Here is a 12,695-nt window from a genome sequence, read left to right on the forward strand (position 1 = left end):
AACATATTTGTTTCTTTATTGCAAATAATTCGCTGGCGATACACAGCAAACCTGTTTGGAAGAAAAATGAGTATATCGTAAATTGCTTTGTTACTCAAAATATAAAACTACCATTCAGACAGTAAGACATGAAATAAAATTTATCCAGGTCTCTTTTCGGGTCCAAACGTGGTGACTGATTTACACAAACCTTGCTTCCAAACAGGAAAAGATAATAAAGTATAAGCAAAAATAAAGGGGAACAACCGTACTTATATGAAACAACTATGAAAGGCAACAGGATTGCGTCTAAATATCTTTCGTTAATCGTAGTTTTTCTGGCATTTCCTGTTAAACTTGCTTCTTGGAAATGGCATTTTAGTCGAAAATTCGCGTTACTCAGTTCTTCCATCGTTGTTTCGTATAGCATAGTAGCATGTACGAAAAATGTTTTGTAAATGTATTGCGCTCTCAGGAAACCTAAATATTCCTTGTAAGCAACGAAAGTGTTGTAAGTGCTAGCCTAAATGTTCATGTAGGTGACACAAATGTTACCGGCCCATGTCAAATGCTGTACAGGTATGTAAAATCTCTTGCCAGCAAGGAAACAGGTGAAAAACATGCGTTGTTTTATGTGCGAAACATGCGATGTATATGCATTGTCCTAGTACCATTCAGGCATGTCGTAAGCAACATATACGCTGTAAGTGCACGTAACAAGCATTGTGTATATAGATTATATGCACATGGCATATAACTAAAGTAGATAAAATAACTGTATTCAAGCATATAAAAGTAGAAAAAATCAGAATTAATTAGCACTGTTGCATAGGATGTACATGCTGGGTAACATATACTTGAAGAAAAATAATAGACGAAGAATAAGTATTTAAGAAATGACCTTACGAAAAGTAACAATACTGACTTTCACTCATTTATAGGCGTGCAAGGAGGAAAGGAAAATGTTCAACAGATTTTGTACATTACCGACTAGCAAGTACATGAAGTACAAGTAAGAACTAATTTACATGCGTGTTCCAAAACTTTGTATATATTTTCTTTTCTCCTTGCACACTTGCAAACTAGGTTTTGACCTCAAAAGCTAGTTCCATTACTCTTCGTAATGTCATTTGTTGCATAATTATTCCTTATTCAGTATTATATGTTACCCTGCATGTACACATGTCCAAAATGATTGTCGCATATCTATAACTGTCTTCTTGGAAGAATATAATTTGATAATGATTTTGCAGGGTACTTTTAATACTGATACATGTGTATAATCGGGAAATGTATATTTGTGGTAAATTACATGGGAAAATAATTATACATACGAAAATTAGAATGAGTAAAACAAAATATTGCTAAATGGACAAAGAAGTTTCATTTTCGTTTTATTGTTCTTATTTACTGCTCTTTTGACATTAAATTTGCCACATACGTGTCTCTGCTGATTATACACATACTAACATTATAAGAAATACCGCGCGAATTCGTTATAAAATTATATTTCTACAAAAACATATTTATAGACATGCGACAATAATTTTGGACATGGGTGTACATCACATGAAGTACTTGTGCAAATTAATTCTCAGAAATCTATTTTTCTACTTTTACATGCATGGCTATCATTTTATCTGCTTTAGTTAACACAACGTGCATGTAATCTATATACACAATGCTTGTTAAGTGCACTTCCGGTGCATGTGTTGATACCATGCCTGTATAATGCCGAGACAATGCATGTACATAACATGTTTCGTACATGTAACAACGCATGTATTTCACCTGTTTCCTTGCTGGCAACAGGTTTTATATACTTGTACAATACATGGGGCATGCACCTGTAACATGTATGTTACATACCTTAACATTCTATTTCCATGCAATGAAGCATCTAAGCTACAGGCCTGTTTCGCGCATGTATAATACATGTACAGCACATGTTTCTTACATGTTTTACATCTGCTACATGCAAGCAGCAGAGGCTTTCCAAACCCGTAACATGTATGTGGCATGTACCTGTCACATGTACAATTTTTATAAATTCTCCACCTGTAACATGCATTTCACATGTATGATTTTTCCATGTTCTCCACCTGTTACATGGAAGCAGCAGATGTTTTCCATACCCGCAACATGCATTTCACATGTATGGTTTTTCCATGTTCTCCACCTGTTACATGCAAGCAGCAGATGTTTTCCATACCCGCAACATGCATGTCACATGTATGGTTTTTACATGTATACATACATTACATGCATGTTTCGTAAGTACTTTTCACATGTACCAGGCAAAAGCTATTTATCATACACGCGTATAACTTGTGTTCAGCATGCATGTTACAGACATTATACATGACATGTACATCACATGTTCTATACTGGTACAGCGGCTGTACTTGCACGTCTTCTTCGCTGACAGGCACTTTACATACGTTTTTATGGTAGATCTACTAGGGTATCTACCATACAAACACCTGTGCAGTAATACCTGTTCATGCCGTGTACATGTTTGCTCAACATGCATGTGTAGGGCGTTCAAACTGGGGTCATTTTCAGGCACCTGCACATGTGCCTGTCCCACAGGTGGATAAAGGGGCTGTGTTACATGCGCCTGTACATGTGCCTGTTTTTTTCATAAGGGCATACCTGGACTCTTCCTTAATAAATGTGAGGTGGTTCCATGAAGTTCAATGATTATTATACTATTACACAGTATGATATATATTTTTTCTATTAGAAATATGTTCCAAGACAAAATGTTTGCCCAGATGTTATCAATTCTTTAAAAGAAAAGAATTAAAAATGAGATTTGTTCACTTTGTAGCAAAAGTGAAAATCATATATATATGGTAAAAAGTGGTTTAATACGCATATAGGATGTGAAGCATACATGATCTAACTACAGTTTGCACTAGTCATATTTCAAAGTGTTTGCAGTTACTGCGGACACAGGTCGGAAATCTGTCTGGCCACTCGTCTATTGCAGCATGCAGTGTCTCCAGAGGAAATATCTACAGCCCAGCCAGTAGAGAGCACTTCAAACTGTTAACTGTGGAGTGACTATTCTTGCAGGTAACACCCCCAAGCATTGCCCAGTTTGTAACCCATGGATAGGAAGTAGGGCACATTGTGCTCCAGCCAATCCTGAATTGATTTCGTCTTGCGGGCGGGAGTAGAATCTTGCTGGAAAGTCCATTGGGGCGTTCTGAACAGCCTGGAGGTCGAGTTCTTCACTATATGCTCCAGTACAATGTTTTGTTACACTCAAAGACCGGTACTCACGACTTTCTCACAAAAATGAAAATAGTGTCAGCATAGTTCACTTCTCATCACCACCCTATGACAGACACGGGACTAGTGCCTTTCTGGATTTTTGGAATTTTGTTCCTGGCTTTCCTAAATGGTGAGGCATACACTATTCGGAACTTTGTCTCTTGCTTCCCGAAATAGTAAGGCATACACTATCATTTTGTCGATTGAAACTCTCTTTGGCCATTGTTCGCGTACCGCTCAAGCGAAACGTTCACAGCCGCCTTTGCGCCTTCAGACGTAATACGAGTGAGTGTTCCGCTGATAGTCGATAATTTCGAAGATCAAGATCGTCTTTGAGTTACCTGAACATTGTTTGCTTGGATGTGTTCATATCGTGAACCATTACTGCCTATTTCCATACGGGATTTCTCCTCATACGCGTCGTTATTACTAACAGCTTTTGGGGTCTTTGCACTTTGTGGACGGTCTTCTCTCGGACGATCCTGCATGGATTCAATATCAGGGAACCGCTAGATTGTGTGGGACGCAAACATGCAATTGATTTTCAGTTTTTTAAGTGTACTGAAAGTTTCACTCGCTAGTTTATCAGTTATGTGTAATGCTGTTACTACTACGCGATTTTTGTAATCACCCCATTCCATTCAGACTGTACGGGTTGCTTGTCTCCCTTTCTACAGCAGTATCCACAATGAGTCATCTCATATTCCACCGCCATTTAGTTTTCTCCTCACAACGGATGGTGTTGCAGCCTCTGGAACTTTATAACAGTATTTATGGCTAGATTAGGAAGACTATGCTACAGAAGTAATGGCTACACAAAACAACGTTTTACGTAAGTTATAATATCTTCAATTGTTTTTCAAAACAGGATTGGTAAACGATAGTTTTGAAAAGAAATGTTCTGTGGCCTGATAAAACTTTCCAATTCCCTTAAGCAAATTTGTTTCACTTTTAATTCTAGAATTTTCGTTATTTTTAATTCTACTTCCAGTTCAGTATTATTTAACTCTTCATATTAATTTCGAAATTTTGTTTGAACAAATTCTTCAACAGACCGAAGTAGATTTACTGATATTTACGACACGATCTAACAAACTCTTGACAAGAGTGAAAGATTCTTCATGAAGTACGTAAATTAGTGACTCTCTTTCTGAAATACCTTTAAACATTTCTCAAATGGAAATGACGCATGTACTAGAAAATGAAATTGGTTAAGAATTCCGAAAGGCGAAAATGCTCTAAACTGCAGTATTCATGTATACCGATCGTTTTTACCCTAACTTTTTGTCTCCTTTGGGATTTCTGCGATATGCATTTTATTGCTGGCTACTCAGTAATAAACTTTTCAGCAGTTGGAATCAAGGTCAACCACATGTTTCAACAAAAATGCTGCGTAAATTCCATGAAAATATTACTTGCATGTATTTATTTCTGATTGAAAAATAGGATTTATTTTTAAAAATATGACCTTTCTTACTAAAAAGTACGAAACCCAAGAACTACTTGAATCTGGGTATTTGTATACCTGATTCGTTAGTGTATATGGCTTCTTGACGCACGGTTCCTGGTTCGATCTGGTAAGGGAAGGCAATTAGTACTGGTACATCATCGTGAGGCAACAGGGGAAATACTCAAACAACAAGTAGCTATAAATGGTCAAGAATGACGTCGATAATATACTAAAAACACTTCGCTCACCTAAACAGCCATCTAGTCGGCCACAACTATCCATAGGTCATACCACAAGAAAGCTTAGATTGGTTTACATTCAGAAAGACAACGAATTTTAGAATACATCATTGAATAAAATTAAGTGGAAAACGCACCTTCGGTTTGGAGTGAGAAGTGAAGGCTAATATCGAATCGTAAACTTGAAGAGTAGATGAGTTGCTCCAAACTGCTGACTCCTGTGCTCGCAAAAGTACAGATAAGCATCCAATAAGCTGAAAAAATAAAAATATACAATTATTTAAGACTAATAGGGCAGCAGATAAGACTCCTGCTGCAACCCGAATTATAATGGAAAAAATTTTTATCGTACAGGCTGATGACTAGGGGCACGAGTTTTTCGCACTAAGAATTTGAAAATTTCGCGTTTCGTTTATCATATTTCGCGTTTTGTCTCATTTTCCAAATAAAGTTTCGCATTTTGTAGCTCTTGTGGAAAAGATATACCCTGACATTTTTTTACAATTGTTTCTTTTATTCATAGATCATTACAGAAATAAATTATTAATTATTACCTAAAAACAAAATATACTGAATATTTCACTTGACATTGTAAATTTCACTCATAGAAAATTATATTTTTTTTAACCAAACTGAAGGAAAATCAGTAAACTTATTGTGAGTAGGAAAATTTTGCTGTCTTCTGAAAACACATAGGAAAAGTTACATAAGCATACTTGGAAGAAAACCTCTCACAATTGGCATTGTTTATTGAAAGCCACACATATGTAAGTGCATTTACAACAAACTTCAGTCAGTCATCACTTCGGAACTTTTGTCCATTCAAAACATTCACTACACTGCACTTTCCAAACGACTCACTTGTCAAGAGTTCAAAGGCCACTTTGTAAAATTTCAAATACGATATTTCATAATCAGATGCTTGCATTTTTTAAATGAAGGCAAAGCTTGAAAAAACTTTTTTAACTCAACAATGTCTGGTTCTTTACTGCATGCAATTACAGAAGGATCAAACAGTTTTCCCAAAGCATCATATATTTCTGTAATTTTGGAGTCTTTTCTTTGGGAAGAAAGCTTCAAGAATGATCTTTATGCACATTTTTTTTTTAAAGTCGCATTCAACACTAGCTCTCTTTTCGCTTGGTAACAAACGTAAGTTTGCTTTAGTTTTTTCACCAAAGAGGCCCTGTAGAAAACCTGTCCAATTGAAAATGAAATGAAATCTTTGAGTTTTACGTCCCACGTTTATGTCGGTTAGGCTAAAGGAGACGGTGATGATGAGTAATGAATGAATTGAAGAAAGTGGGGGAACCCTGAGGAAACCCACGCACACGGCGTTTGTCCACCACAAAGTTCAATTGGCAGGGGCTGGGATCGAACCCGAAACCCCAAGCACCAGAAGTGAACGCTTTACCACTGAGCCACCAGCACCCCCTCCTCCGTCCAATTGAGTACTGAGTCTGTCAGGATGACTACTCAACAGATGTGCTGTAGGAGATTTGTCTGTCTCGGTGAAAGTTATAAAATCGAGGTTACTACAATTATCACTAGCAAAATTTAAATGAGCTTTCAAAATTAGCTTCTTGTCTTTCAAATAACTTTTGAGCGTTTTAGCTTGAGAATTTAGATCGTCGCATTTTCAAAGGAACTGATCTACTGGTTCTAAGTATTTGTCTAATTACCTAACACTATGGAACCAACTACTCCACCTAGTCAGAACAGGTTCGGGAAACAGCTTGGGTTCAAGATCAGGATACTTCTCTTTAAGAAATCTCTAGTACTTGCTTTTGAGTTTTCTTGAGTTAAAATGATTTTTCACATTGCATACAAAATTATTAAGTTCTTTCAAGTGTTCTGCCAGATATCTCCAATCAAGCTCACTTTTGTGACCAACACTGTACTGCACATGAACAATATGCGTTCCATATCAGAAACAACGTGTCGAAGCACTTGCACATATAACGTGCACTGCCCGAAATAACACTAAGAATATTCTCATATTCAATGCTGTAGTGATACAGTGTGTCTACTATCACTTGAGAATATGTTGCATTAACTGCATCTAGAAAAGTAACACTAAGCAAAAAACACTCTTGCTCCAACAGAGCTCCTAGTAATATGGAGAAATCTATTTCCCTGACTTCTCTCTGATCTTTGGCAGGAAATTCCCTGGTTTTCATGAGTGTCGGGTGGCGCTGGCATATAAGTAAGGAATAAATAATGGTGAATATTTATATGAGAACATTTATTCTATAGAGACAAATAATAATCAATTGCTCATACGTACGGTACATTCCACTTACCACCCATAAAAATCTAATCAATATTCCATACTGTGATCATTAATGGTTGGCTAAGCTTAAATTGGTGTACAATTGCTGTTACAAAAAAATATATTTTATAAATTTTCCCTGATTTCCAGTCTTTTTCCCTGAGTTTCCCTGACCAGTAGGAATCTTGTCCAATATTCCCTCCATTGTACGGGCCAAAACTACAAAGACAGCGGTCAGTGGTCTCATTGCACTGCCACATTTTTCCCCACAAAGGGGCTCTCTGGATAGCTAATTAAAACGGCTCCTCCCCCAACCCGCTGTGATGGTTAAAGCTAATGCGCAACATGTTCTCTATAGCCGTGTCCAAATCACCCAAAATGCACCGTTCATGCCACGTTCTACCGTTCCGTCAGCGTAAAACTGGCGTTTTTAAAGTAATGAAAACGTATTTTTAAAATTTCGCGTTATATCGCGTATTATTAGAAATTTTGTGCAAAGCTGACAATTTCGTGTTTTGTCGCGGAACGGAAACCAATGAAAATGCACATAAAATATCATTAAACGTCAAGAAACTGAAAACTACTTAATTCTGACGCATTTCGTTTTATCGCGAATTGCGAAAAACTCGTGCCTCTGCTGATGACATAAAATACTACTACATGCAGAATCTAGAGGATAGAGTATCATTATCTATTAACAACTTGTATCATTAGAAATATGTAACCGTAAGTCGATAATCAGTACTCCCTGCTGTATCAAATATTTCAATAATGAGCAAGATTTCAATAAAGGTGGATTTTTCAACCAGAGAAATTAGTCACTAGCTACCGTTTTCTTGTGGCCATATCAAAAGCCTTAAGGTGGCAGAGAGAAAAAAAATCATAATCTGATAATAAAATACATCACCAATACAGATCAGTGTTTCTCAACATATTTTTGGTAACGGCACAATTTCCTCTATTAAATGTACGTACAGCACACTAACGTGACTGGCAACACAGTCAATCTTTTCATTAATTATTAGTGTTCACTCTTGAACATCCGTGGAAAGCAAATATTTCTTGGCCTTTTTAATATTTTCTCTTTTTCAAATTTATACTGAATTCTATTACTTTTATTTACTTTTCATCTTCACTATCACATTGCCTGGAAAATTTTACGAAACTCGAGGGACACATGTCGAGAGCCACTGGTGTAGATGAACAGAATTCGCGAAGAACGGAACAATAGAAGTGTTACTGTGACAAACTACAAACAGTTGCTTTAGTGTTTGCATTTTACACATGATTCAATAATAAACACTTTTTTTTTTTTAATAAATACCTTAATGAGTAATACCAATTATTCAGCCGATAATTTCGGTTTGTCCTCCTGCAGCTTGCAGTAAGTATTTTTCAGATGCTCGGTAACATCACAATTCCTTTATATCATTGACTTCTTTACTTAACATATTGGGCCTTAACACCTCTACGTATTATTATGTGCCTGAGGAGATCACTTGAAAGTACACAAAAAACAGACTCGCCGAAAGATGCAGCAGAGCAAGCCGAAATTACCGTCTGGAATAATTAATACCACGCACTAAGATAAGAAGTTATAATCTTTATTAATGCAGCAAAATTTAATCACGATAATAGGATAAACACGTATTTTACCCACATGAGTACAAACCTCAAACAATACTGTAGAACAATTAACTAATACCACAACCTAATAAAATGATCAGAATTAAAAATTTTGTGATATTTTAAGCTAGCTTAAGACCATTTTTAATTTTCTGAAATCTGGGATAAAATATTCCCATGCATGCTCAACCAATAATGCGAGGCTGATTTACATGCAATCGTACTTTATTTCAATCTATGGATACTTACTGAACGTAAAATTACGTTGTTCTCACTTTCGGCATATTTTCCTAACATATCAACTAAAGTTTTCGACGCTTCCGGGAATTTAAGGCGTAAAACATTCTGCGGGACTCTCTTGATTCCCATTCCAAGCAATGACAGAACAGCAGCTACAGGCTGTTCGGCTTCTGTAGCTTCTAGTGTAGTCATCTAGAAAAAAGAGAATCAATTAATTTTATCTTTACTTGAGAATATCAATCAGTTTTCTCCCATGTGGTGACCTACTGCTACTTAAGAATTAACTTTGTTGGAGATCTCAATAGTAACGGCACTCTCCCACTGTTGACACATATGTTGTAAAGTAAATCTAAAAGATGGGTTTGTTCATTTTCCTGAAAAATTAGTTACTCTTACAGAGTTGCCCTATTGCATATACTACTAGGATGTATAGATAAGGGAGTAGAGCCTAGTAACTGACATGTTCAGAACTTAATTTCATGTTTTACGTATTACTTGTTTGATTTACATTATACGTAACTGTGTTAACAGTTGCGTTCTACTTAGATCAGTTTCAATGTAGAAAGTAAAGTACTAAACATTTAAAGTTATATGTAAGTAATTATAATTTAGACAGACAGTTTGAGAACCAGTAATTAAAAAAAAAAAAAAAAAAACTCGTGAGAAGCACGATGGGGGGAAATATTGAAAACTATAGTCTACTGATACAGGCCTAATGCGCATGTAGTTTATAGGACCTTGCTCACTGTTGAGACATTGTTAATATAGCATATAACGAACACGTAACCTAATCATTTACTCATTTAATAAACATACATTTTGTTCTTAAACGTATGTTAGATCAGTATAAGCTAAAGTACTTCCATTTTTTGTTGATAGGTGATAGTATGCTTCTGGAAGGTTGGCAGTAATGGTCGTAAAATACTGCACTGTCTTAATTGTGAAATGCTAACTATTGCCTGGTTTATATACTGTGTTGTATGTGCTTGGATATCAAGTTGTAATATGGTTGAATAAATAAATAGTATGTGGACTTATACAAAATTATAATGACCAACCTATCATTTTCTATAAAATAACACTTTTGTTTGTTTGTTTTATTTCACGTTAAGAAAATTTAATTCTGCACATTTTCTTCGGATGAACTTGAAATGGACAATATCTTTTTTAAGTAAAGGAATTTCATTAGTATTTTCTACAAAATAATGAAAATATTAAAATAATAATAATTGTTAGGATAGGAAAATGGTAAAAAGTGCTCAGGAATAAGACACAAACTGTAACGTTGTAATGAGAGTGAACCTGTGAAAATAGGTAGGAAGATTAGGATAAAGATTTTGTAGATATAGATTACTAGCAGCGTTCACCCCGCTTCGCTGGGGTCACCCCGGAACGCAATAAACCTTGTTAATTAGATAATTTTTACTTTTTCGCTTTCAAGTGATATGATAAAAACCATAGTAGATTGCAGTAAATGTTAACATTATATCGCCTGTCATTTATGTTAACCCGCCGAGTGACACGGTCATGCGGGTTGCATATAAATACGTTTATTTTTACCTATGATGAACTAACAAAGGATTTGTACGTTATGGACACTTGAATGGTCAATTATCTCAAGACACTGGTAATTGAAAATTAAAGTGATATGATAAAAACCATCTAGGGTCCAAATCCTAATAACCCCCCAAAAATGAAAGAAATTGGTTCAGCCGTATTAGCGTGATGAGGGAACAAAGGATTTGTGCGTTCTCTTTTATATATAAGATAAGAGAAGAGATTATGAAGATACAGTGGAAGATAGACGGATATTCTGATTTATGATTATGATGAAGATTACAAATATAAGAAATACGATTATGATTATGAGATATGTTAAGATTGGTAGTTTATGAAAGATATTGATTTACGAGATACATAAGATAGACCAGGTTCAGATTAAGAATAAAGGTTAAGAGAAGATTTCAGCTTTGTGTATTTTTGATAGATTTTACATTGGCGCAGTCGTGGTGAACCAATTTACGTTCTAACAATGACAACAAGTTTTTATGAATCCAACAGATTGAAGATGAATTGTAACGGTCAGAAAGAATCAGGAGTTCAAAGTAGTCTAAGCACTAACAAAACACATGTTACCCCTGCTGAGTCTTGGTTTAGGACGGAACTGGCTAAAAGAGATATGCTAATTCAATACTTGGTCAAAGATGTTGCTTATCTGAAAGAAATTGTTCTGCTGCTGAAACCACGAATTTACGAATGTTATCGTTGTTCTAAAAAGTCGTACATCAGTTCAAATCGCTGTTCCTCTTGCTTATTGAGTCATGGGAACGCAACGTGTTCGGCTGAAAACAAAGCTTGTTTCAAGTGCAAGGTGCAAGGACATTTTGCGTACGTTTGTCCTTTGATTAATAATTCAAAACTAAATGTAGGTAAAGTGAGACGAGATGCTTCTTCACAACAACGTAAGTTTCTTGGGAAGTCATCTACTGTCACCAATCACATGAAGCAAGACGCCTTGAATTTACAGGTAAAGGGCAGGGCGTCACAGGAGAATGCCAGCAACCCAATGAAACAGGAAGGAAACAAAAAGAGAAAGTGCAAGGAAGAAACGAAAGAGACAAACCAAGTATGTGCGTCTAAGTCCATAGAAACAAACCAAGCTAGCTACCCTTCCATGGAAGTTGTTCATATTTCTGAAGTACCTTCACGAAAGAGATTTAAACAAATAGTCGCTAAATGGGTTGACAGTAGAAGAAAAAGAAGTGAAAGACTAGGGCATACTATAAGTGATACTAGTTTACAGCAGTTCAAGGAAAATGGAGATCATTCAGAGACAAGCACTACAGTGATCACAGATCAACAGCAAGAGCAAGATAAAATTATTGCGCGACTCATTGAAAAACAAAATAATATGCAGGCGCAGATTGATTTCCTGAGGGCCGAAGAGTACAAACAAAACAAAAGGAAAAAATCAGAGTGATGTTAGGATAATGAATTTCATTTTTTCCCCCTAGATTTGCATATTTTAATCACTGTAATATTTTGTTTCTTTTGGTTAGGTTCTGATTTTGTGAAGGGGGGAGAATTGTTAGGATAGGAAAATGGTAAAAAGTGCTCAGGAATAAGACACAAACTGTAACGTTGTAATGAGAGTGAACCTGTGAAAATAGGTAGGAAGATTAGGATAAAGATTTTGTAGATATAGATTATAAGAGAAGAGATTATGAAGATACAGTGGAAGATAGACGGATATTCTGATTTATGATTATGATGAAGATTACAAATATAAGAAATACGATTATGATTATGAGATATGTTAAGATTGGTAGTTTATGAAAGATATTAATTTACGAGATACATAAGATAGACCAGGTTCAGATTAAGAATAAAGGTTAAGAGAAGATTTCAGCTTTGTGTATTTTTGATAGATTTTACAATAATAATAATAATAATAATAATAATAATAATAATAATAATAATAATAATAATAATAATACAACAACAATAATAATAAAGCAAATTAGGTATGATATGCAAGGAACATATTTTTACTGCAAATATATATTAACATCGTATTACTCTGTTAAAAGTGTTTATTTTTTAATGC

The 12,695-nt window shown here is 35.4% G+C and overlaps 1 protein-coding gene across 2 annotated transcripts in view; it reads right to left on the bottom strand.

Annotated features, from left to right (window-relative positions):
• Positions 1-12,695, bottom strand: part of LOC145666751 (RRP12-like protein) — a 154,848-nt gene that overhangs the window by 57,330 nt on the left and 84,823 nt on the right. For both annotated transcript variants that reach the window (XM_081734297.1, XM_081734298.1), the window contains 2 exons: positions 9,098-9,280; positions 5,088-5,204 (listed from right to left, as the gene is read on the bottom strand). In XM_081734297.1, the coding sequence (XP_081590423.1) occupies positions 5,088-5,204; positions 9,098-9,280 (300 nt within the window). The remainder of the gene's footprint in view (positions 1-5,087; positions 5,205-9,097; positions 9,281-12,695) is intronic.

This window comes from Thermobia domestica, chromosome 12 (assembly GCF_964235325.1).
Source record: "Thermobia domestica chromosome 12, izTheDome1.hap1.1, whole genome shotgun sequence".
NCBI lineage: Eukaryota > Metazoa > Arthropoda > Insecta > Zygentoma > Lepismatidae > Thermobia > Thermobia domestica.